This window comes from Phascolarctos cinereus, unplaced genomic scaffold (genome assembly GCF_003287225.1).
Source record: "Phascolarctos cinereus isolate Bilbo 61053 unplaced genomic scaffold, phaCin_HiC Scaffold_4;HRSCAF=312, whole genome shotgun sequence".
Taxonomy (NCBI): domain Eukaryota; kingdom Metazoa; phylum Chordata; class Mammalia; order Diprotodontia; family Phascolarctidae; genus Phascolarctos; species Phascolarctos cinereus.
The window spans coordinates 559,634,856-559,662,686 of NW_027555847.1; the positions used below are offsets into that span (position 1 = coordinate 559,634,856).

General features: G+C 39.8%; 1 protein-coding gene across 2 annotated transcripts in view; it reads right to left on the reverse strand.

Moving 5' to 3' along the window:
- Positions 1-3,349: 3,349 nt before the first annotated feature.
- The window catches only part of CD83 (CD83 molecule), a 53,007-nt gene continuing 28,525 nt past the window's right edge, over positions 3,350-27,831 (reverse strand). For both annotated transcript variants that reach the window (XM_020986788.2, XM_078153584.1), the window contains 3 exons: positions 8,428-8,647; positions 6,495-6,601; positions 3,350-4,816 (listed from right to left, as the gene is read on the reverse strand). In XM_020986788.2, coding sequence (XP_020842447.1) covers positions 4,676-4,816; positions 6,495-6,601; positions 8,428-8,647 — 468 coding nt within the window. In that variant the 3' untranslated portion in view covers positions 3,350-4,675. The remainder of the gene's footprint in view (positions 4,817-6,494; positions 6,602-8,427; positions 8,648-27,831) is intronic.

Below are 27,831 nucleotides of genomic sequence, written 5' to 3' on the forward strand. Positions count from 1 at the left end.
GAGGAAACTGAGGCAAACCGGGTTAAGTGACTTGCCCAGGGTCAAACAGCTCATAAGCATCTGAGGCCAGATTTGAACTCAAGAGGATGAGTATTCTGATTCCAGGCCTAGCACTCTATCCACTGCACCACCTTGCTTCCCTTAATGATAATAATATGACATGGGATCATTTTCTTCTTTTTTAAGATATATGCTCATTCTTATTCAGCATTATCCTCTCACAACCTACTTATACTGCTCTCAACACATATTTGTTTCTCCAAACTGCTTTGGAAGTAGGGGCTGTCAGTCGAACAACAGGTATGAGATGTAACTTTATAAGAAATAAAAAGTACTGAGAAGCAATTGTTGCGATTTTAATCAGGTACAAAAAAAGCATAAAAGTTCTAGTCCAGTTATATGTCAATACCAACAATCTGATTGCATGTAAGTTGTAAACCAAGCCAAATTAGCTATTACAGCACATTCCAATGTTCTTTCATTTATTGTGGGTGCTGAGTTCTGTGACCATGGATGGGCTTCCCTTTTCTCGCTGGGGTTCTTCCCACTCTAATCCTGCTGTGTGCTGCTGTCACATTAATCTTCCTAAGGCACAGTTCTGATCACATTATTGCCCTATGCAAATGTACCCCATTGCTCACTGAAAGAAGTCCAAACTCCTTAACCTGGCTTACGGTCTCACTACAATCTGTCAAGCCAGCCTAATACCGAGCAACACTACCCTACCATGCACTCTGCACTCCAGTTAAAGTGGGCAACTGAAGTCTGTTGAATATGTTCCTTTCCCTCATCTGAGATTTCTCTCATCAAAGGCTGGGATGACTTCATTCACCTATTTCCGTCTGTTTAATTCTTAGCCAGTCTTCAAAGCTACCTCCTCCATGAAGCCTTCCTTCATCTCCCCTACCCTGGTTAAAAAATAATCTTTTCTTCCTCAAACCTCAAAAAGAACTTTGTATCTCATGTATTTATTTAGTATTTTTCTATTTTGTAGTAGAGTTATTTGTATATGATATGATTATAAATTATAATACAAAATAGAAAAAGTTAAATGCGTAAATGAATTACAGAAAGGCTGTATGATAGTAAAGAAAATTGACCTTGTCATGTACTAGCTCTGTAACAGTGGGCAAGTCACTTCTCCCAACCCAGCAGTTATCTAAGATTCTTAAGATGAAGAAAAGGTGCCAACCTGCATTAGTACAGACGGTTTCCTCAAACAGAAGTCCCTTGTATCAATAAATTCACAGGTACAGTCCCAATCTGTATTACAGTTATTTTAAATACACCTTAACTCCCCTATTAGTCTACATTCTTTGCCAGGCAGAAATTGCCTCTTATTAATTAACCTTTGAATCCCCCTCAACATCTAGAAAAGTACCCCTGTACATAGTAAGCTGCTAAACAAATATTTGTCAAATATTTAATGAGGAGAGAGCAATGAAATTATTTGGTCTGGAGAAGAGTGAGGGCAGATTGACACCTGGTGTCAAAGATGAAAAGACAAAATTGTATCATGGATAATTCACAAAATCATTTTGTAAGCCTGAAAGTGCTTTATAAATGTAAGTCATTATTATTAACCATAAGGGGAAATTTCCCTATAGAAGAGTGAGGCTTGTTAAACATGGGAAAAGGCTTCTGAAAGTGATTATAAGATTTCCTTCTCCGTAAACTCTTTTTTCAAAAAGGTTCTGTCCTCATCAGTCTGTCATGATTTAAGACCTGCCTCATTGACAGTGGGAAGGAAAGGGAGTCATACATTTAATTCTGTGAAAAAAAAAAAGGGTTGTTAAGTAAAAAGAATGTGAATCACTTTGGGTTCTAAGATTTCTAGTGAGGAAACCAAACTATTGAGAACAAAGAAATAGGTGGCAAAACTTTTAATTGTTTTATGTTTTAATTGCTTATGTTTAAAATATACTTAAATATACTAATATACTAAATATACTAAGGAGGGCAAAAAGGTGGTGAAAAAAACAAACTGTTCCTCTTTGGAACACAAAATAAACCTAATAAAACATTCAATCCTAACCACTGATTAAAATGAGTCGTCTCATCAACTATTAGAACAGGTCTCTCTTTACAACCAATCAGTGTATTATTTTTAACCAGAGGACATTATTGTTGATTTTAACAAAGCAATTGCTATTGTAATAACCTTAGCCTCGGATCATTTCTACACAGGTCAGAGAGAGGGCACTTATCCAGAAGATTTAGCCACCAAAAAGAAAAAAAAAAGCTCTATTTAAAAAAAAAAAAGAAAAAGAAAAAGTAGGTGCTCCAGCTTAAATGACCCTGGTAAGCTTTTCTGTTTTGACTGAATTAATGGGGCTCAGGTCTCCACTTCATTTTCTCCATGCAAACACAAGACTATTGGCTTCTCCTCTCACCCCAGCACCTAAGAGGTGAGCAGCCTTAGTTTTATTTCTTATAGTATGGAACTCACCTGGTGTGGATACTATCAAATCAAGTGGGGGGGGGCACTCTTTAAAAGGCTGTGGAGCTAATGTTACTGTATCTATGACTGCATCCCCTCCCCCAACAAATATTCCAGAGTAGCCATAGATTAAGCTCCGTAGGTCAATTAATAGCCAAAGAAGGACCACAAAAACATTGCTTTTCCTGGACGAATGAAACATGATAATTGTGAATCCATGATGTTCGTCCTGTGAAATACCTGAAAGGCTCTACACAAGCAGCCCCAAAACAAAACAAAACACCCAATCCGTTCAGTTTGTTCAGTCTTGTGTCCAACCGTTCAGTTTGTTCAGTCTTGTGTCCAAGGTTTTAGTGATTAAAAAATAAATAAATAATGTTTGACGGTTCTGTAGGGTTGTTCAGTTTGTTTGCTTGCTTGTTTATTTTTTTGGAAGAAGTGTTTCTCAGGAGCAGCTAGGTGGCTCAGTGGATAGAGCACCAGCCCTGAAGTCAGGAGAACCTGAGTTCAAATCTGGCCTCAGACCAAAATCTTGACACTTACTAGCTGTGTGACCTTGGGCAAGTCACTTAACCCCAATTGCCTAAAAATTAAAAAAATTTAAAAAAAAAAAAGAAGTGTTTCTCATACCTAAAAATGGAAAAGGGTGGGGGGAAGCATTTTTCTTAAAAACAAAAATATGTTGAGTCTGAAATCCCAGAAAATTGAAACTAATTAAAGCCTCAGGTTTCTGTCAGTGCAAGGAAAAGAAGGGGATCCCCTTCCCTAAGTCCCCTACATCACATAACAGTGACAGTCAAGCTCTTGGTTTCTGCTGTGTCCATAATTCTGTTTGCTTGTCTTCTGACAGCCAAAGGACTTCCACCCTTAAGAGTCAGCATTTTCCTTTGAAAAACATCATTTATTCCATTCAATTAAAATAAATTTTATTAAAATCCTACTATGTTCCAGGCACTGTGCTAAGTACTAGGGATACAAAGACAAACCGGGAGGGGGGAAGGCACGGGGGAAGAGGGTAGGATACAAGTATAAAGATAATACAAATGTGTTAAGTAACATGTACGGCACTGAGCCATTTTCCATTTCTCTCTCTCTCTCTCTCTCCCTCCTCTCTCTCCATCTCCCCTCCCTCTTTCTTTCTCTTCTCCCCAATTCTTTTCAGGAGAGCCTTCTGACCCAGAGCTCTCACACTTAATAACATAAATGTTACATCAGGCAACTAGGAAGTAAAACTGCTCCAACTTGGCATTCTTATCACACTTGTATATTAGCATAGGTAGTGCTTTTAGCTCTGAAGAATTTCTTCCTGACCTCAGGTAAAACAGCAAAGACAGCCAAGTTTTGGCATGAGACATAGTAATTGGCACAGGCTCCATAGGAGATTTGTAATTCCAGCCTGAAAATTCCCTTACGTTAACTACCAAGGGCTGTGTGTCTCTGTGTCTCTGTGTGTGTGTGTCTGTCTGTGTGTATTCCCTATAGGGCGTGTGTTCTTCCAACATGGCATCTTTCTTCACAGTTTCCTTGAAAATGCCTTTCTCTGATGAAAAGGCATTACCAAAAATTGGCTCATTGACCTGTTATTTCAATGTACACATAATACACATAATGGTGGGGCCCCCAAGCCAGAGAGTTATTTACTAGCTGTTGCCACCACATCTTAGCGAGACTTGTCAGTCTTCTCCAATAGAGGAAACATCTGTATCAGTGTAACAAAATTCAAGCAGCTTTCAAGATGTCCCTCTGAGATATGGGCAGATAGCTGTCTGCCCTCAGGGAATCAAGTCTCTGAATTCCAAGCAAGAGCAAGTCTCATACATTCACTTTTCATAAAAGCGCTTTTCAATAATGTCTCACTGAGTAGGTGCCATAAGAAGTCCTTAGGTCAATACTCATCTTCTCCAAAAGGAGAAGTTTTCACATGGTTGGCCAATGAGCAGAGTACACAGCTTAATGGAGATCCTTAAGGAGATGTTGGTAGTAGGGATCATCCTAAGAGATGATGCTTCCATATTTCCAAAGCTCTGTATCAGAAGCTCAAAAGTATATGAACAATGGGTTGGTCCATCCTAAGGTATGTTCAAGATGGGTACTGTGGACCCATTCTCAGTCATCTCAAGAATGGTGAGCGATGCTGTCCCCTTCACAGGAGTGTCTTTGTTCTTTTGGTTGACCAAAGAACCATGAAAGGTTGAGAATTCTTGGTGTTCTAACAACAGCCCATGGAAGGAAAGCTCAGACCAAGTCTATCTTCTGACCTGTTGTTGGACCCATCTGTTGAACACTTTTCTTATTTTGGAAGGTGACATGGAGAAAAATTCGTTCTATGCCTTGTTTGTTGGTATCTGGAAATATGTTCTGTAGTCTGGCAAATTTCTTTTAAAAAAAAAAGAAGAGAGGATAAATAAAAAGAATAATAGAAATAAGAAATGAAAATAGTCTAATTAGCAATAGAATTAAAATGTTAATTCATGATGGTGGATAGATAACTGCTTCCTAGGAAGAAAGCTCACCAAGTGGCCCAAAAAGAAAAGACTAATGTATTCAATTATAGTTTCAACAAACATTTGCTGAGTCTGTGGCTAATATGTGACTGGGGATGAAGGGGTTATGCAGGCCTTTCCTGCCTTCTTCCAGAGGACCATGTGTGCTAGCTCAGCTGTTGGGCACTTCCAGAATGACAAAGCCACTTACTGGCCACCAAGCAGGAAGAGTCAATGATCGTGGCCAGTAGGGGGATTGTTTCATCATCTTAAAGCTCAAGCCTTTTAGTGCTGAGTGACCTAAGACCTGCCAGAAGCAGTTTTTATTATCCCCAAAATGCCAAACCAGTGAGTTCACACCTGTGGTCTTCAGGGAGCAGCAAAACAGCTCTTTCATAATCCCTCAAGTTATATAAAGCTCATTAAGACTTAGTTCCTTCTCCTCCCCACTACTGTCTTCCTTTTGGACTTTGTCCTGGAAGTGGTGAACCTCTTCCAAACTGGTATCATGAGTTTCTTTAGATTACATCCCTCTTAAAATTCATTTTCTGAATAACAGTTATAGAAGGGAATACACACATGTGTGCCACATGCAAAATAGCAAAGACATTGCTCTCTTCTCATGTGCTGCCTTTCTTGTAGAAGGATTTATCTTTTTGTGTGTTTATGCATTGTTTCCCCCTGCTAGACTTCAGGCTTCTGGGGTTTCATAAAGACTGACTCTGTCTCACATGCTGCTTTTTCTCCCCAACAATGGCTGGAACATAGTAGGCATGCAACAAATGTGTGGTCCTTTGAATAAGATGGACTTTCCTAGAGGTCTGTGACTGTAATTACTAATGATTAGTAATTACTAATATAATTACAAACTATTTCAAATTTGTCCAATAATCTTTGGCTTTGTTTCAAAGCATATTCAAATACATGATTTCATTTTATCATCACAATAATGCCTGAGCTAAGTTTCCTGAAATTATTTTCAAGCTCCATGTACTTCAAAGTGTACTGTATTTAGGGTGAAAACAGAAACATGCCATTTCTAGTGCTGATTAGAGAACAGAGATGCAGCACAGTGTGTGGTGTAGAGGGCCAGCTTTGGTGTTAGGAAGACCTGGGTTCAGGTCCTGCCTTTGATGGGTACTGGCTGGGTGGTCATGGGTAAATACTTAATCCCTCAGTGCCTCAGGCAATTCACTAAGGATGTTAGGGGTGAATCTTCTTTCTTCATTGGTGAAAGGGGCTTTCACATTTGGAGTTCTATACACTAGTGCAATCACAGGTCCAGGGACAGAAACACAGATGCGTGCGTGTGCACGCGCACATACACACACACACACACACACACACACACACACGTTTATTTTAACACTCCCCCTAACAACTTTTTTGCCCATGCTGTTAAGCCAGAATTAGATGAATACCTCCCAACCTCCCTGTTGTTTTTTTTTTAATTTTTCTTAAAAAAATAATAGATGTTTCTATTCTCAGTCCTTTGCACAGTGACTTGACCACCGCCAGCACTTAATAAATGTTTGCTGAAAGGAATTGAACTTCTTAAAGTAGATACTTACACAGGTAAAAACGATGAGAAATACATAAAACATCGCAAGAAACAACAGCAAGAAAACTTCAGTTTGGTGTTTCTTAAACTTGTCACCCTCAGATTCCATGGTACAACCTTACAATGAAAAGCACAAATCATCTATTCAGGATTTTGTTTTTACATCCAATAAGAGGGCTATTACTATTTCAAGTACATTGTTCCCAATCCAAAAAAAAATCTACTTCTCTGCCATGTCTGTTTCTTCCTTTACAACATCAGCACCATGATCTTTGGGTATCATATGTAGAAGTAAAGAAGAGATGAATAGCCATCGGGGAAGCAGGGTGGTGTGTTTTAAAAAGCACTACAAAACCTGGGTTCAAATCCTGTATGCTACTTATAATCTTTGAGAGGATGTACTGTTTCTGCCCTTGTAATGTTGTGCCTTTTGTTCAAATTCCAGGTCTGCCATTTCTAGCTATGGAACTGTAGGCAAATAATTAGACATCTCTAGGTTCTCAGTATCATGGTTAGACTAAATGACCTCTAAGTCCCTTCCAGCTTTAACATTCTGTTATATTCACTCATCCCATTGGGAAGGAACCTGATGACCTGACAGTTGCTTAGTGGCTTAATTGGACAGTTAAATGAGGAAGGAGTAGTTAAAGCATTGTTGTTATTCAGTCATGTCCAACTCTTCATGACCCCAGTTGTGGTTTTCTTATCAGAGATATTGTAGTGATTTGCCATTTCCTTCTCCAGCTCATGTTACAGATGAGGAAACTGAGGCAAAAAGGATTAAGTGATTTGCCCAGAGTGTCTGGGGCCAGATTTGAACTCACATCCTCCTAACTCTAGGCCCCCTGCTCTATTCACTGTGCTCCCAGCTACCACACAATTAAAGCACTAAGTAAGAGCTTGCTATCAATAAGAAAGCTTTCTAAGTGGAAACTTGTTTCTAGAGCTCTCAGCTAAAATCCTGGGCTGGGTGTTGAGGGAAGGGAACTAGGTAAAAGATACTATTCCCTTTGTAGGTTAGAGATGGCAGAATAAATTGGCCCAGGAACACATTAACTTGATTAGAATGATTTATGAAGCTGGCAAGACACATAATTAATAAGGCCAACAAGGGGCAGAACTGGGACTAGAAAATGCCTTAACTCCCAGACCAGTGTTTCCTTTTTTTTTTCCCACATTGGGTATTTTTATTCTACATCCACTCTGATTGAATCATCCTCACACTAACCGGTAAACTATAATAATCTGAATTTAATTCAATTAGTGAAGTGAAATTCCCACTTCGGATACATTTTGGTTGTGTGACCTCACTGCTCTAGGCAACTCTTAAAGATTATATATCCGAAGAGGTGCTTTTTTTGTATTGGTAAAGGAATTTCCTCACCAGAAGCTGCCAATATCAATGAAATACCAGTTTTGGTTTAAAAAAAATTAATGACATTGTTGGGAGAATGAAGAGCTTGGTTCAGGATATCCCATGAAATAAAGCTGGGGAGTTGCCATAGTCATACCCAATAAAGCAATGGCGTGTAATGGGAAGAACACCAAGTCAGATGAAAAGAGTTCAAATCCTGTTACTTAGTACACATGGGACCTTGGGCACATAAGAATATAGATTTAAAGCTGGAAGGGACTTTAGGAGTTAGATTAGATGATCACAGAAGTCCTTTCTACCTCTAACCAAATGATTTGATGAGCTCACTTTAAGGTAGGAAAATCATCTCCAAATATTTCCTTTATAAAATATTTTCTGTCCTTAATCAAACTAAAGTCAATATATTTTATGAAGGGAAAATTTCTTAATACCTTAACCTTGGACCATAACCATGTCTTTTCTTGGATTCAGCTACTATTTCTAGTACCTAGTAGAAGGTTGTGCATGCAGTGGCTTTGCAATATGTGTTGATTATGGAAAATAAAACAATTTGCAATAAATCACATACCTGCCACTTTCAGTTCAACTGTGTCACTTGGGCTGTTTTCTTCTCCCAGTGCCCACAAAGTACATCTGTAAGTCCCAACATGCTGGCAGGTAGCATTTATGATCTTTAGAGAACATTTTTCGGAAGGACAGGCCTCTAATGAGTCATTTATCTCTGTCTGATCACTAAGGCTTAGGTTCATACCCAGCATCTTAGTCAGTTCTCCATTTTGTTCGTTAATCTGTAAAAAGAATCATAGACTTATTGACTTTCAGAGCTGGACGTGACCTTAGGATTCATTTAGTCCACCCCCCTCATTTAATAAATGAGGAAACCGAGGCTTATAGGAGGGAAGTGATTTGCACAAGGTTAGACATCTGGCCCGTGCTTCAGCCAGGACTGGAACCCTGGCCATGGTTTCAGACCCCAAAATCAATGCTTTATCTACTACCATATAATAGCCATGCATTTTACAGACCAAGAGCCAGAAACCCTGAACACAAACACCAAAGCTGCATGTATAAACTGTTCAGAGAAGCAGTAGTAATCCTGTTTTTAAAGAAAACATTGGATCTAAGAAGGAAAAAAGCCATTACATACACTTAATAAAATATCTAATTTGGAACAAGAAAGCTGCTAAGGCCTGGACAAATTTGCTGGGTTGCTGACATTCAATGGGCCATAATGCATGACACATAATTTCTTGATTTACCACAACAGTGCACAAATCCAAGATGACGAAAAAACTGCCAATTTGATTGTAAAATAAAAGACTTTTCCAGGTTCTTGATTTCTTATTGCTACTCCTTACACTGGTGTGAATTGAAAATCTGGGCTCATCAGCAAAAGTATCATAAAGGGCCCTGGATCCATTATTTAAAAAAAAATGAAAAGCTCATCAGAGATAGGCCCCCTTCCCTTTCTGGAGGACTCTTCAATGTAGGGGCTTCTTGGCTAAGGTTAATATAATAATAGCTCACCTTTCTATAGCTTATGAAGGTATGCAAAGCATCTCTCTTACAATTACTCTGCAAGGTTAAGTAGAACAGTCTTATTAATCCCATTTGAAACTGATGCTTTAACCATGATCACACAGCTAGTCTGAGGCCACATTCAAACCCAGGTCTCCAGACTGTGTGTCCAGTACATTATTCACACTAAACCACATTGCATGCTATATACTACATAGATATCATGAAGAGTCAGACACAACTAAAAATGAATGAACAAAAACCACAATATATATACTCATAATTCAGTCAGTCCAAAATGTCTATGTGCAGGCTTCTAGGGGACACAAAAAAGAGACGCATAACCTCAAGTCTTTTTTTTTCCAAGTACCAAAACTTAAATATTAGGTTGAAGGATGCCACTGTACACTGGATTTTACTATCAGACAAATTTATAAAGAAGTTAATTGCTTTCATTATTTCCTTATCTTCCCTACTTTTCCCTGAGGAACTGCTTTCACTCCCAGTCCTCAGGTTCTTCCCTGTTCCCCACCTTACAACTTCTTAGCTCTGTCAAATCTAGCTCAGCCAGGTGTCAGAAAGATGCTCGCAACTAAATTTACATAAAGGTGTAAATGACTGGTTGTTACCCCTTTTAAGGGTATTCTCATTTTAACAAGGGACAATCCTATTGCATATTCATCCCCAAAAGAATGAATCTCTAATGGTAGAATTTCAGGCATTAGTGATAGGCTGTTATATGCAAGGAGGGAAATCACTAGGTTCCATCACTAGGTGGCAGCCTACTCCACCTATAGGTGGAGTCATTGTCTTTCGTGAGCGTATCTTAAATAGATTCTATTCTTCCTAAGGTGATCACCCTGCACACATCACTCCCTGACCAGACGCTTTCAATAGTTTCTCCTTGCCAATAGACTAGAAGTACAATGTCCTCGACGTGACTTTCCAGGCCCTCCACAATATCTTTTCTTCCACTTCCCCTGTAGATGAACTATCTAACTGATCTATTCATCCTCTCCCAAAAGACATCACACGCATTCTTACATCTTGCTCTTTGTCGATATTGTTCCACCTACCTAAAATGCCCCACGTCCTAGCCATTCTTCAAGGTCCAGTTTGCGCCCACCTCCTTTGTGTTCTTCCCTGACTCCCTCTGCCCCAGGGATCTGTCCCTCTTTTGAGTTCTCTTTGCCTAGCACTAGCTCACTTAAATCCAATTCATCAAGGAGTCAAGCCTTTGCCGGAATGATGTCATTGGTCCTCTTCAAAAAAGGACAAACAATTTCAACAGCAACAATGACATCTACAGCCCGGCACAAAGGATCTCGGAATGCTTAGAGATGATGTAGTCCGAATGTCTAATCTCACAGATGAGGAAACTAAATCCCAGAGAAATGAAACCATTTACTGAAAGCTACAGAGGCAGTCAGAGGCAGGACTATAACCCAGGTCTTCTTATTCTAGGTCCATATTTCTTCTACCCATCTGGCACTTACCATATATCACCTTCTCTTTTTAACTTTTTATAGATATATTCTTTTTCTCTTCATTCATTCAACAAACATTAAGTGCTCACTATAGTGATATATTCTAGGTACTGAGGCAGGTATAAAATAACTAAGATACAGCCCATGCCTTCATGGAGCTTATAATCTAGTGGGAGATTGAGATATCCATAGATAAATATAATGCTTTTTTTCACTCATGTCTAACTCTTTGTGACCCCATTTGGAGTTTTCTTGACAAAGATGCTGGAGTGATTTGTCATTTCCATTTTACAAATGAGGAAACTGAGGCAAACAAGATTAAGAGACTTGCCCAAGGTCCCCCAGATAGTAAGTGTCTGAGGCCAGATTTGAACTCAGGTCTTCCTGACTCCAGGCCCAACATTGTATCCACTGTGACACCTAGCTAGAGTCCCATGAGATCAGAGGAGAGAGACATTCTTTTCACCCAGAAGTATTGGGAAAGGCTTCATGAAGGAGGTGACCTTTGAGTTAGGTCTTTAAGAATGAATGGAAGGTCAACAACAATAATAAGTCCTAACTCTCCAATTAGATGATTAATAAGAATAAAATTAATTCAATATTGAAGGAAGAGATGACATATCTCTTTGCAAGCTGAGCATGTAACACAGTACCCTGTACAAAGTAGTTTTTCAATAAATGTTTGCTATTGGCAATAATGATGTTAGCATGGACTCACTCTGTTGTCCTTACATAGATGGTACTTATTTTCTCTGAATAAAATGTAATGTTTCCTTTCAGATAGCTATCCATCCATTCATCAGGTACTCATTTATTATTCATAGAATCACTGAATTTTAGTGCATGGAAGGGGCCTCCAATAAGACATTAGAGGTTCGTATAGAATGCTTGGGAAAATGTCTTTTAGAAAATGGTAGATCCATACCAAATGAGCCAATTAAACACACAAGTCATCACTAGAGAATGAATATAAGAGCCAGCCCACAAAGGTCTTTTAAAAGGTCTCTTTTTGCAACCATCCATGAAGTCACAAAGTATGTCATGAACTCTACCAGAGGGAGAAGAAAAATAAGAATGGAACCTCCTTTTTAGGTCTGTTATCAGTCAAGTCCCTCATTTTTTATGTCACACTATACAAGTATAAAGAGAGTTATCTTCCCAAAACACAGTACCCATAACAGAGCATGTCAAAGGTCCGGACTAAATTTAGGCAAACAACTCAATCACAATGTTGAGCTGGAAGGGGACCTTGAAGGTCATTTAATCCAAGGTTTCATTTTACTTTACTTTTTACAAGTTTTAATTATCTCTCCATTCCACTTCCCCAATCCCCATAAATGAACTATAAAAAGAAAAACAGCCCGTATTACAGATATGTATAGTTCAGCAAAACAAATTCCCACATTGGCCATGTCCAAAAATGTAAGTCTTATTCTACACCTCATTCTGCATCATCTCCCTGGAAGGAGGCTGGTTACATGCTTTAACTTCTGTGCTCTGGGACTCTGGTTACTTCTAATGCCTCCATTTTACAAATTAGTAAACTGAGGTTCCCAGAACTGAAGCAACTTGACTATAGTCACCTAGTTAAGTATCAGAAGCAGGATTTGAATCTTCATCTTCTGACTCCAAGGCCAGTGGTATTTCAATTACTAAACCACATTACTTTTCTGTGATAGATTTTTCCCTCACTGACTTGACTGGTCAGTTTTTAACTAAGCTGGAAGACTCCTTTCCAAGTGTTGCAGTTTCTGGTTTCCATCCTCCCCTACATGCAGAGGTTAGAAGATATCATTCACCACCCCATGCCTAACCCTATCACCAGTTCTAATTTTTTCTAATCTGAAAAAGTTGTCACCACCACCTGACCCTCCATTGAGTTCACATAATTTTCAAGCTTTCTAAATGTGAGTCCTGCAAAAGTAAGGCAAATTATCACTTGTAGACAGAACCTTCAACAAAGCAATGCTTGGACAGCTGGGGGTGCAGCAGTGACCGAGAGGAAGTGCTGACATTTATGGCAAATTATACTCAGTTTATGCCTGCAGCCAAGAAGCATTTTATGAATACAGACATGATCAATGAAATGATTTTGTTGCCACTCCCTTTGTTCTAAAATGCAAGTTCCCAGTCTTTTTCCTTTACAGTGAAGTCTAGTCTATAAAGGTCTGTTTTCCTGAGAACTCTCCCTCCACCCTTTTGCTTTTAAGAAAAATAATAAATACTGAGGCACACAGACAGGAAATTGAGGGAACAGCTTGTGAGGTCCTCATGATACCTCCCCTGGAGAAGAAAACACGGTTTCTTTCCATTACTATTACTCCTTTATTAATTTGGGAGTTTACCAGATCAGTGGAAAGACCAAGTTTCCATCCCTCCATCCCATCAGTTCTGTTTAGTAGCCATCCTCCATGAGGCTACAGAGACCTCTGGTGGCAGTCTGAGTATTCCTTCCTAAAGATTCACTTGGAGCCCTAACCTCCACACAGTCTTTCCTAGAACTAGTCTATGAGAAGGAATTAATTTTCTTGGCCATCTTTTAGGTGTTGAAAGATTCCTTTCTAAATAATTATTAGAGCCCTGCTGGAGAAAGGTAAAGAACATGTGGCTTCACAGATATTAGGAAGGGGAGGGAGGTCAATTAAGTATGCAGATTAAAACAAAGACAGAAGTCAGACAGCTTCTTAAACACATATCTGGGTTAACACAAACTTGAGCTTTTCAAATCTAATTAAAACACGAAATGCTGCCTCATCACGTGCCCTGGCCCTGCCTCCTCCAGTGCCTCCCTCTCCCCCACCACACACACACCCCCAGCGTCTTGGCAGACACATGCTTACACTTGCTAGACAGGGCATTTAACAGGTCAGGCTCCAGGGATAATCCAGTGCTAATTCATGCCAAGTCTCCTCCAGGTGATGCTACAACTGTTCAGCTGCTGCCAGTTTAACTAATTAATTCTGCCCAGGCACTGCAGGTATTAGTGCAAGAGACAATGGGCAGCTACAGTCCCCACACTGCTGAAACATCCTGCTTCTCCTCTCTTAATTAACCTTAAAATGTGTTCAGCCCAGATTTGTTTCCACTGAATTTCAGTGGGACTATATTTCTACAGAAACTCCCGCATCTGAAATGACAAAAACTTGGATGAATGACAGGAACTTCCAGGTTATCTACACCTGGTTTTCTGCTGAGGGGGAAGGGGGAAGGGGTGTGCAGGGTGGGAGGGGATGGCTCCTGCCCACCCATCTCTCTAATTCCCAACTGTTCATCTGGAATTCAAGAGAAAAACAGAACATCCCACTGGAGGCAGCAAAAATATAAACTATTGAGTCCATTTACATAAAAATGGCTTCATTATCATGCTGGCTGCTGGGAATTACTGAAGCAAGAATCTTGCCAGTGATCAGGGACCTGCCGGCAGTGCCCTTCTGCCTACCTTCATGAGATAACTCATTTTTAAAAATTCAGCAACAACAATGAAAATTGGCTTGTTTTTATGGTCACATTTCCATGGGCCATTGGCAAAGTCTTCTGAATGCCACTGGCCATTTTTAATGGTAGATGGGAAGAGTGGAAGGAAAGCGATTCAAAACAATATAATCAATTCAAAGCAACATCAGTTAGCTGCCTACTACGTACAAGGTCCTGCTCAGAAGAAAGGGAAGGAACAAAAGGAAAGGTGTAGAGGAGGGGAATGAGCTCTGGAATTCAAATCCTTGGCCCTGGTATTTACTGACCTGGATGAACTTGGCCTCACTTAACCTCATCTGTAAATGAGGCTGTTGGACCACGCGGTGTCCCTCCTATCTCAAAATCCCATGTTTCCCATACCTCTTCCTCTCCTCAGCCCAAAGTCCTACAACTGGAAGAATTTGGGGCCAACAAAGAAGGGTGTCATATGTCTAGTCAAATAGTAGATTTGAGCAGACCACCACAGTTATTATTTGTGGCAAGTTCTATGCTTCCAGAGAGTTTGGGGCCCATTGCCCTAATTTAACCACAATCAAGCTGGGCTAAGTAGACAATAAAATCGATTGCCCTAATTGTTTGAGGAACACAAAATGGCATGACATTTAAATGTCGTGCTCAGAGTACAAGAGGTCAGTGGAAGGGACTCCTTTTCCAATGGAAATGCCCCCTTAAAGTTGCACCCCCTCTTCTCCATTTTGCCTGCTATGACAGCTGAACTGTCACAGACATGGAGAGTTGGGGTTAGGAAGCATTATTTATTTTGTCAAACTTTTCCCAGTTAACATTTTAATCTGGGTGCGGTGGGTGTGTGGAACTTGGAAGTTGTGTGGGTTTGGCCATTAGTTTGACACCTCCGACCCAGACAACCTTTGAGGTATCCTTCTGGCACCAAATTTATGTCTTCAGGATCTTCAACATTTCAAAGCAAATTCTCCTCCTTTTAGCCATCACAACTGTTCTTCCTCTTGTGACCAACTCCCTCCGAAAAAAACCCTTAAAGATGGCTGTATTTTTTATATTAATGGCTCGTGCTCCAAATGGGTTGTATGGCACACCCGGGAAATTTCCAGGGAAAAATTTTGAATGGAGACTTAAGAGATGGGGTGATAAGTGCTCTCATGAGCTCTGTTTACCTAAACTGATGGACAACTCAAGGAGACAGTAAGAAGAGTTTTGACTTCCAGAGCAGTTGGGTGATGAAACAGAATGAGAGAGAAGATGTGGTGCTCCACTTTCCTATTTTGAGAATGTCTTATTAACCTGGAAACTGGACAAAAAGGTCAACTATGAGCAAGGCCAAATGGCTTGTATGTATGTATGTATGTATATATCATTGCTCCCCTTCGGAGCATTTTAGGAAACAGTCCTTTTTTTTTTTTTTTTGGCTAGGCAATGGGACTTGCCCAGGGTCACACAGCTAGTAAGTATTAAGTGTCCGAGTCTGGATTTGAACTCAGGTCCTCCTGACTCCAGAGCTGGTGCTCTATCCATTGCACCACATAGCTGCTCTGAAATAGTCATTTCTAACAACGGCAAAAACCCATATGATTCATTCACAGCAAAAAAAACAAAAAAAAACAAAAAAGCAAACCCAAAACTGTTGATGAGAAAAGCTTAAAAGCACATTTCAACCAGCTAATATTTTAAAAGCTAGAACACAACTTGGACACTTCACTCAAAACAGCCCAATTCTTCTTGATAGTATTTACTTATGCTGTGTGCTCTTCATAATAGCTTTCAGTCAGCAGTTTCATTCCTCAGATCAAAGAGATGAGACATCAATGACTTCTCTTTTGACTACTTGAGGCCCCTAATTTGACTAAACAGGGCAGGCATCTTCATCTAGGGCAGGCATTTGGACTAAACCAGAGCACGAGCCAAGGACTTGAATAAACCACATTGAATGCCAAACTGGAGTCCACAGATATATTCCTCTTTCTTTGTAATTGAATTGTAGACCACACAAAAGAATTTTCAAATGAAAGAAAAACTCATTCGAAACAGTTATTGAATGAATATTGGACAACTGTTAGCACTAAATCCCAACCATAGCAACATTCCATTTAGTGCTAGTCCCCAACCGGGAGCAGTCTTTTTTTTCCCCCTTTCATTTCTTCACCATTTTTTCCCAAATACAGACTTCTTCAAATATAACAGGAGTATATATGAATATGGATGGGAAAGGCAGTAGAGTTGGATACAACTGAAATGACTGAACGACAAAGCTGAGATCCTAGGTTGTAGTATACTTGTAAAGCTGAGCCCATGAAATCACAGATCAGGACAAAATATGTGTGTATGTGTTTCGCCTATATTTCATCAAATAATTTGGTAAAATAAATTTAAAAGCATGGAATTGGTATTAAATTAACTAGTGCTTTCCAATCTTATCAAATAGCTTTCTTTTATTGCATTCTTTGTGCACGAACCCTCATGTACCTTGGCTTCTAACTCAATTAAACTGCCAATATAATCCCCATTCATCATAAAAACAACTCTTTATTTCATGCAAAATGGTTTGGCTCCCAGGCTGATGTCATAACGAGGGTAGAATGTATTAGCATTAACATGGGGTTCTTTTTTTTTTTCCTAAGGGTAGTTTTATTAGAAAAATGGTTTTCTTCCTTGAAATTTACTAGGTCTAATTGACAAGGCTAGATTTACAGGTGTTACCAGAATGATTCATCTTAATAGTTTTTAAATGACCAAGGAATTAAGCCAGGCCTTTGCACAAGGCCTCACACATAGTAGGTGTGTTATTAAATCTTTAAATTAAATCTTTAAATCTTCATTGAATTCAGCAAGCACATTTTTCATCCTTACTTGAGACTTTTCTGGTTCACATAATCTCTTCCTAACAAACTGGACTGCCACGTACAAAATACTATGCCAAGCACTATGGACACAGAGATGAGTAGGAGGATGAGGTATGTACATTGATGACTACTATAAAAATTGGGATATGGTTAACTTCATTTGTTGTTGTTCAGTTGTTTCGGTTGTGACCTACTCTTCCTGACCCCATCTGGGGTTTTCTTGGCGAAGATACTGAAAATGGTTTGCCATTTCCTTCTCCAGATCATTTTACAGATGAAGGAACTGAGGCAAACAGGGTTAAGTGACTTGCCCAGGGTCACACAGCTAGTAAGAGTCTGAGGCCAGATTTGAACTCAGGAAGATGTCTTCCTGACTCCAGACCCAGTGCTCTATCCACTGAGCCACCTAGCTGTTCCCTTGAAATATTTAAGGTCCCACATTTATATTTTGACACAGATTCCTCCAGCCCGTTTCTGGTGAGGGTCAACTTCTGACGCTGGGCTTTGCTATCATGAAATCTTGCCTTTCCTAGAAAGGATGGGCTGAGGCAAAAAGTGGGGAACTGGTTTTGCATCACCAGGAGGAGCCTCTGAAACTCCTTGTCCTTTTACAGTTTTTTATCCAGATACTCAGCCCAGGATCTGACACCACTGAGCTTCCCTCTTTTGTCATGGAAAAAAAAAATTGTTCTATGACTGTCAGCTGCCTCCTTCCTTCCTCCTGCTCTTTAAAAGGCATGACCTTTGTGGCTTCTTTTGAGATTTACGGACAGTAACAAGAGTGACATTCAGAGGTGCCACCTCTACTCCTTGCTAAGAATGTAGTCTCCATTCTGTGAGTGAGTTCTTTCCCAATGAAGGGACCTGCACTCATGTTTTCTCCTGCCACCGGGTAATGTCACTGGAGGATCCCACAGGAAAAGTCTGAAATCACCTAAAAACAGTAGGGGCAGCCAGGTGGCACAGCGGATGGAGCACTGGCCCTGGAGTCAGGAGGACCTGAGTGCAAAGCCAACCTCAGACACCTACTAGCTGTGTGGCCCTGGGTAAATCACTTAATCCTCACTGTCTGCTCAGAATTATTCAATAATTACTCATTTCCTAACTAATTATTAGCTATGTGACCTTGGACAAGTTACTTCACTACTGTAAGCATAATTTTCCAAAAGATGTTCTCTAAGGGTATTCCAGCCTTATATTCTAATATTTCCTCTATATATTATTCCCTATATGATAACATCCAAATCATTAGAATCTGTCTATGAGGCCTATGCTGTGTGATTCCTATCCTGGCTGTTGTTGAGTCATTTCATCACGTACAACAATCTGTGACCTCATTTGGGATTTTCTTGGCAAAGATACTGAAGTGATTTGCCATTTCCTTCTTCAGTTCATTTTAAAGATGAGGAAACTGAGGCAAACAGGATTAAATGACTTGCCTAGGGTCACACAACTAGTAAGTGTCTGAGGCTGGATTTGAACTCAGGTCTTCCTGATTCTAGGTCTGGCACTCTATGCAGTGTACTACCTGGCTGCCCCATTCAGGGCTCCTGTAAGTTTATCACAGGGGATCCACCCACCAGGCTGGTGGCCTTCCTTATTCTCTCCTTATACTAGGAGAATATGAGTGGAAATTGGGCCATTTAATAATTATCATGATTGCTAAGATTTTACTCCTCCAGGAAATAAATGTCCACTTGCTGATCTAACAATGATGATGATGATGATGATGATGATGATAGCTAGACTTTATATAGCACTACTGTGTGCCAGGCACTGTGCTAAGTACAAATATTAATTCATTGTTTCTTATAATTCTGAAAGGTAGGTACTACTATTATTCCCATTTTTCAGATGAGAAAACTGAGGCAAACAGATTAAGTGACTTGCCCAAGGTCACACAGCTAGTAAGTATCTGAGGCTGGATTTAAACTAAAGTCAGTGAGACTCCCAGCATTTTGTACAGTGTCTGACACATAGTAGGCACTTAAATGTCTATTATTGATTGCTTGACTCCAAGCCTAGCACACCTATATACATACTGTACATAGTACCAACTGGCAAGTAAAAGTTCATAGATGGTCTTAAAACTATGACACCTCACTCCTTCTTCCCCTCAGGTTATCAGCATGGGATAGCAGAAAGAGCACTTGTTTTGACATCAGACAGGTCTGCATTCAAGTCTTGGCTCTGACTCTTAATAAGCTGACCACTAGGCCACTTAACCTTTCTGAGCCTCAGTTTCCTCATCTATACAATGGGCACAAGAATACTGTACTACCAGCCTTTTACAAAGTTGTCATGGGAAAGTGCTTTAAATGTTTTGTTTGCTTGTTTGTGTGGGTTTTTGTTGTGTTTTGTCTTGTTTTGTTTTTGGAGAGTCTATCTTCTAAAGCCCTTTATAATGTGAATCCTCCCTATCTTACTCCCATCCACACAATCTTCAATCCAGTGACTTTGATCTCCTCACTGTAACTAGCAAAAGGCCCTCCCTTTCTTGACTCCACGAATTTTCACTGGCTGTCTCTAGACAGCCTAGAACTCTTCCTCCTCATCTCTACCTTAGGGCTTCCTTCAAGTGGTCGACTAATGTCCTACTTTCTTCAAGAAATCTTTCCCAGTCCTCAGTCTTGGTACCTTCCCTCTGCTTTTATATATCTGCTCCAATTTATCCTGCATATCTCTTATTCAGACATAGTTTCTTACATGTTATCTCCTCCCTAGACTGTGAGCTCCCTGAGAGATGGGAACTGGTTTGCCTTTCTTTGTACCCCCAATAATTCAAACAGTGCCTGACACATAGTAGGCACTTAATAAAGACTAGTTTTGACTTGATTTGGCTTGGGGGCACAAGGTCGTATAGGGCATCAGAGTAGGGGAGACAGAATACCTGATGGTGGCAGGAAAGAGTGATTAATGGGGTAATATGAGAAGAACCTAAAGGATAATTTTTCCTGCTTCACAATTTGGCCCAGGGATCTCCCCCATCTAGGTGGTTCTAGTGACCGAGATGCTGATGAGGCCTAACAGGTACCAGCTGCTGGTTCCAGGCTAAATGTACCTCTTTGTACATCTGCAGATCACATCTACCCCAACCTCTCATCTGTCTCAGTGCACTCTGCCCTTCTCTGCCTCTTCTGACTTCTATGACTTGTCACTTCAAGAGATAATACAGTCAGAAAACATAACTAAGTTCCAGAAATGTTTAGATCATTTCATGACTATAACATATAACAGGATAAGGAGAAGTCCAGGAGGTTCAAATCTGTCTTTGACCCTCAGCATATAGTAGGCATTTAATAGTGGTAATGACCAGAATCTCACACAAAACAGTCTTTGATGCCACTGTCAGGGAGCTGGTACTAGATTGGACAGACCATTGGGCTGACCCAATTTTACTGTTACAATAATAAAAATGTCAAGTCTGATTTTGCACAAGTAACTGTTACCCCTTTTTCTCTTTCCTTATAACTCATCCACGAAAGGTCACTTGTTCTGTGACGCATCCCTACTCAAGCCTGACCCTGACCAAATGCGTGTTCCTAGATCCTCTTTCATTTTAACTCATCCTGGATGGCTTCTAAGTAGGCAGGACATGTTTCTTAGCTCTCAATCGCTGCAGTGTCGGCCGCATACTTTAACAGATTACACTGCTATTTGTGGCTACCATCAATTATAGCTATTCCTATACTAAAAAAAGCTGACACTTAACTGGTAATGCATGTGCTCTACACGAATCATCCTGTGTCATCACAGCAAACCTGTGAAGCTATGTGACTCTTACCTTTCTTTTCCAGAAGAGGAAGCTGAGGTCCAGAGACTTACCCAAAGTCACTGACACAGCTCCTCTTCAGAGGCAAAGCCAGTGAGTGAAGCTGTGAGTGAAACTCACAGGCTCTCAAGGTTGGGAGGGACTTCAGAAACCATTTAGTCCAACCCACACCTGGACAAGAATAGGCTCAGTAGCCTACTTACTCCTCCAAGTGGCCATCCAACCCTTTCTTCCATTCTAATTGTAAACAGCAGTATTTGTTAGGAAGTTGTTTCCTTCATTACCCCATCTCTCCCTTCATTCTCCACCCACTGCTCCTAGCTCTGTACTCCAGAGCCTCCATTTCTCTTCTATGTGACAACTCCTCAAATATTTAATATTGCTGCCTTGCCCCCCCTTCCTCCTCCCTTCCGTCTTAAGTCTAGACGGCTGGAGGAGAAACTGAGGCTGGTGACTTTGCACAGCCCTCCCTCACTCAAATCCAATTTAATGCCAGTCATGTCATCACCTCCCTGATGCCATAGTCCTCTTTGAGAGCAAAGGACAAACTACACAACCACATGTGTATACAATTGGCTGGTAGTACAGTGTTGGGTTGAGTGCTGAGCCTGGAGTTCAAATTTGACTTCAGACACTTACTAGCTGTGTGACCCTGAGGAAGTCACTTAACTCATTTTAGCCTGTTTCCTCGACTGTAAAATGGGGATAATAATGGTACCTACTTTTCAGTTTTGTTGTAAGGATCAAGTAAGACAATATTTTAAAAGCAATCAGCACGGTACCTGACCTATAATCAATGCTACCTAAATTCTCATTCCTTTCCCCTCTCTTTTGTCAGGTTTGTTGCTGTTCAGTTGTTTATCAGTCACATCCAACTCTTAGTGACTGCATCTGGGGTTTTCTTGGCAAAGATACCAGAGTGCTTTGTCATGTCTTTCTCCAGCTCATTTTACAGATAAGGAAACTGAGGAAAACAGAATTAAGTGATTTTGCCCAGGGTTATACAGCCATTAAGTGTCTGAGGCTGGATTTGAACTCAGGAAGATGAGTCTTCCTGACTCCAGCCCCAGTGCTCTATCCATTCTATCACCTAGCTGCCCTAGAGGTCTGGTAGCCCAACCCAACTAAGTGAGATGGGACTCCAATTGCTAATGAGAATCAAGTCTATTTGTAGATGATATGTATGCCTATGTTGACAACTACTGCTTATTCTCTGTCATTTTGAGTAAAATGTTATATGTGGGTTGTCTCCCTGTTAGACTGTGAACTCCATATCTTTTGCCTTTCTTTGTATTCCCAATACTTAGCACAGCACCATGGACTACAGACCACTATATGAGGACAGTCATTTCTTCGTCTTTCTCTTATCTCTTTCTTTTTGCTCATTTACTCTTATTAAGGCATAGAGAATAGCAGCAGAGGCACATAAAACCAGAGAAGGATTAAGAAGACAGAAGAAAACACAAGAGGCCTTGGCTAGCTCTCATTTGGGAAAAACCTCGTCCAGTTGGAGGAACAATGGCGTCAGGGTATTTCAGCCTAAGAACAATCTCACTAGTGACTCACTACCTTGGAAATACATCAAAAACTTCACCTTTTTTATATCTCCAATTATTTCCCCATCAGTAGTACAAAATGGCATCCCTACTAGACTCACATGGATTGTGTAAAAACAAACCAGACGCTGTCTACAGAGGGTTTTGAGCTCTTTGGCTGAAATTATTTGATAAGTGCATGGCTTGTATGGGCTTGATTTTTATCCCAAATAAATCAATGTCATTTGGACAGGGATCATGTGTTGCACAAAGCCCAGAGGACCAGAGATGCTCAATGGAATTTGCAGTTATGAGTACTTAGAATGGTAATAATGATATAGAGATTCTACAGGAATTTGCCCAGTATGTCTATCAATGGAAACCAGCTTCAGAGACAGCATCTGCCTAACCCACTTGCTCCAATACCCAGCTCAGTGTCATAGAAAGAGAAAAATGATTTTTTTTAAAAAAAAATACATTCTTTTAAAGATAAAATAAGCTGGGATAACTAACCTGACACAAATACCTACTTAAGATTCTTCTTTTTTGTAACTTTCTTTCTGCTTCATTAGTACAATTTACAAGAAAGTGATGGAAAAAATTACAAGGTTTTCTCTTCTGTAAAGTAACATTTCACCACAGGCCTTCCCTCCTTCCTTCTCCCTCCCCCAAAACACCGCTTTCTTCTCTGCGGCACAAATACAATCAATACAAACATAAAATTATTGGGCTGGAAAATCACAAATATCTGCAGGATGCGCCCAAACCTGGTAGAACTATTGAAAAGTCTAATAAATATCACTTTAGCTATCTCTGATTGGCTTATTGCCATAGCGATAACTCCTTTGAATCCCAAGACTCAATAGGTTGTTGTCGTTGTTTTAATAAAACTCAAGTTTGATTTTAAATGGCCTGGTTTCACAGACAACAGACAAAGGAAAATGTTCAGCAGTGGCTGAAAATGAGGAAAGATAAAGTCCTAAGATTTCCTGCAGAGTAAATAATGCAAGGAATACATCTATAAAAACAACCATCCACAGCTGTGGGGTGTAGAGCCTCAGTTAAAGGCCCATAAGAGGCAAAGGTTAACGACTAAGGTTTACCACATCATTCCAAATGACCTAATACAAAAAGATTGGACTTAACAGCAGCTGGAACTCTATAGTCTAAAAATTCTTCCACTTATTACATGAAGTATTTTTTAATTACACCCTTGGGGATTTGTGTATTGCTTGCTGATTACCCTTTGGAGAGGGTGGTAGGTTCTCATCACATCTACCCCTCTTTTAATGATAATTTAATTCCACATCTGTCTAGCTCAGAGCTATTAGATTGTTGTGTTGTTGTTTTGTTTTGTTTTGTTTTGTTTTTGGTGGGGGGTTCTTCCCTTAAGTAATTAAGGAAGAAAATACAGAGGTATCAAGAATAAAGCTGGCTGAGGGATTATGGAGAATAAAAATATATTTGCTATATTTCAGATGATTAATGACTAAATGAGAAAAAATTACTTCTGTTTTTATACTGAGAGGTGACCTTACTGCTGTACTTTTCCCTAGTCATGGCAGCTAGGGGGCTTAGTGGACTGAGTGAAGGATATGAAGTTAAGATGACTTGAATTTGAATCTTGCCTCAGATTACCAGCTGTATGACCCTGGGCAACTCATTCAGTCTCCTCATCTGATAAAATCGCATCTACTTCCTGGGGTGCTGTGAGGAATACATAACGTAACATATGTAAAGTTCTTTGCAAACCTTAAAGCACTATATAAGTGAAATTTATTATTAGTCAGACAAAATTTGAAATATTTTATCCAGTCCTAGGCACCACACCTTAGGAAATCAATCAATCAATCAATCAATCAATCAACATTTATTAAATACCTTTGATGTGCCAGGCACTATGCTAAGTGCTAGGGATATAAAAAAAGAAAAAAAGGCAGTCCCTGCCCCAAGGAAGCTCATAATTTAATGGGGGTGATAACACACAAACAAATATATACAAAGTAAGCTATACAGGATTAATAGGAAATAACAGAAGGAAGGCACTAGAATTAAGAGGGATTGGGAAAGGTCCAGTAAAAGATGGGATTTTAGTTGGGATTAATGGAAGGCAGGGAGGTCAGTAGGCAAAGCAGAGAAAGGAGAACATTGGAGGCATGAGGGATAGCCAGAGAAAATGTCCTGAGCTGAAGGATGGAATGCCTTCTTTGGGAACAGCCAGGAGGCCAGTGTCACTGGACTGAAGAGTACGTGTTAGGGAGTAAGGTGTAAGAAGACTGGAAGGGTAAGAGGGGCTAGGTTATGAAGGGCTTTGAATGCCAGAGGATTTTGGAGGCGATGGGGAGCCACTGAGGTTTATTGAGTGTGGGGGGATGACATGATCAGAACTGAGCTTTAGGAAAATTATGTGAGTGACTGAATGGAGGATGCTTTGACACTGGTAAATTAGAACAGAGCCAGAAGCAGATAGCTAGGATGGTGAAGGGGTATAAAACCTTGCCATTTGAGGACTGGTTGAGAGAATTCAGAATGTTTAGCCTGGGGAACATTCAATTCAATGTTTTTTTATACTTTAACTATATAAAAAACCTGAGATACGAAGATGAAAAGCAACATTGTCCATGACTTTAAGGGGTTTATAATATAATTTGGGGGCAGGGATAAGTAATACGTGCACAAATAATTACCAAGGAAGAAAGAATGTCCATGATCTAGAGAAAAATGCTACAGGCAGCTAGGTGGCACTGTAGATACAGCACTGGGCCTGGAATTCAAATCCAGCCTCAGATACTTACTAGCTGTGTGACCCTGAGTAAGTCACTTAAACTTTGCCTGATTCAGTTTCTTCAAATAGAAAATGGGTTAATGGACAATGGGGCATCTACCTCCTAAAGTTGTTGTGAAGATAAAATGAGATGTTCATAAAGTACTCAGCACAGTGCCTAGCACATAGTAGGAACTTAATAGATGCTTGTTTCATTTCTAAAAGAAATTTGAGAGGAAAGAGACCATTTTCTAGTGGAGGGAATTGGGGAAGGCTTCATGAAGGGAGTGGTACCTGATCTAGGCTAAAAAGGAAAATATTTCAATAGGTAACATCAAGGGAGTGCAGTCTGGGCATTGGAAGCATCACCTGTGCAAACGAGTAAATAAAAAAGTTGAAATTTGAATCCAGGCCTTGTGATTCCAAATGCAATGCTCTTTCTGTTACATATGGTAGCTGTCTTCAAATATCTGAAAGACTTGAGACATGGTCTGATGAATAAAGCTAGAAACAATGGATGAAGTTACAGGGAGGTAAATTTGATTGATTCTCCAAACTGTTAAATAAATCCTCTATCCCTGCCCTTTCTCACTCCCCATTTCTTAGGGCTTTATATTATATTAACTTATTTGTATTTCCATCCAATGAAACTTAAGCTCATTAAGGGCAGGGACTGTTTTCATTTCTGTCATTGCATCTCAAGTACCTGGTACACAGTGATAGGCACTTACTGAATGGCTTTTGAATTCCACTTAATTAAATATAAGGTTGAGGCTGGTAAGCAGGGGACAAGAGCTCTGGGCCTGAAATCAGGAAGACTTGAGTTCAGATCTTGCCTCAGATACTTATTAATCATGTGACTTGGGCAAATCATTTAATCTCTGTGTGCCTCAGTTTCCTCAACTGTAAAATAGGGATAATAACAGCATCTACCTCCGAGTTGTTGTAAGAATCAAATGAGATAACATTTGTAGGGTGCTGAGCACAGTGCCTAGCACATAGAAGTCACTATACAAGTGCTTCTTCTCTTCCCTTTCACCTCTCTCCCCTCTATCAGAGCTGTCCAAAAATGGAATGAAATGCCCCACAAAGCAGTAAGTTTCTTGTGACCAGAAGTCTTTGGAAAAAAGCTGGATGACCTCATCTTGGCTATCACAAACAGGATTTGTTCTTTGGGTACAGCTGAACCAAGCAATCTCAGGACTCCCTTCTGCCAATTTATGTAGAGTTTTATGATGATCTAGCATCCTCTCCACTTGATGTTCACATCAACTAAAAACCAAACATTAACAGAGGACCCCTCCCCCAACATTGAAGGATGCTAAAGAAGTATAAGATACAGTCCCCTGCCCTTAGGGAACACAGTTTAGTTAAGGAAACAAGCCTTATACACATAAAAAGAGAATTAGCACCTTCCTCCTTTCATTGCAGGGGGGGGGGGCTATGGATGTGTAATATTGCATACCCTATCGGACATGAAAGATGTGCTAGCTAGTTTTTTTTCTCTTTGAAATCTTTATCAAAAGGGATGGCTTAAGGGGGGAAGGGAAAGGGATATACTCAGAAGTTGATGATTTAAAAATAAAGGCATCAAAAATTATAAAATGTTTTAAATAGAGAACTATTAATATAGGGATATATGTATATATATATAATAGTATGTGTGTATGTATATAATATGTATATATGTATATGTAATATATATAAAATAAGTGGTTAATGAAAGACAGACATTAAGCTCTCTTTTAGCAATCGCTATGATGTGGGTGGTATACATTTCTCAATTTTGTAGATGACTAATTTCTCTTAAGTTCCTACAGCAAATCAGTGATGGGCATAAAAAGAGAGCCTAGGGCATCATGTTTCTTTCAGAACTTAACTGCTGCTGCTATCTAATGCCAAAAATTAATTTATATTTCATTTGGGGAATATAATCAGGTAACCTCTTCCAAACAGAAAATGTTAGTTGGTTGGAACCTAGAGAATATCTAATCAAACTCCTCCATTTTCAGATGAGGAAAGTTACGTCTGTTCTGTACACCTGTACACCCACAGACAGAGGACATACGTTCAAGGATTCCCCAGTTTAACTGTTCTGGGTCTGGTTGTCAGCCTCACCAGAGAATGGCCAGAGGCAATGGGTAATCCATAAAGTGAATAATTGAAAGTTGACAGTTTGAGGAACTAAAAAAACAGGTTTCAACACTTGGTTTCTCATATGTGTGTGTATGTGTGTGTGTGTGTGTGTATGTGTGTGTATACACACATACATATATTAGGTATAATATATATTATGTATAATATATATGTGTATATACATATATATACACACACATACACATATGTGTACATATATACATACATATGTCCCAGGCACAATATTATAGGAATATGAAACTATTTCATATTTTCAAGTTCCAAATGGACCATTATTTCTGACCTTGGGGACCTTTTGGTTTTGAGGAGTCATAAATACTCCTGAAGTTAATCCGGGTTGGAAGGGGGGGGGGAGAAGAGAAAGAAAGGATTCTGATTTTAGATTCGCTCTCAGGCGGTGGGCTTTTATAGTCGGAGGAGAGCAACACTGAAGAGTCAAGCCTTGGGTG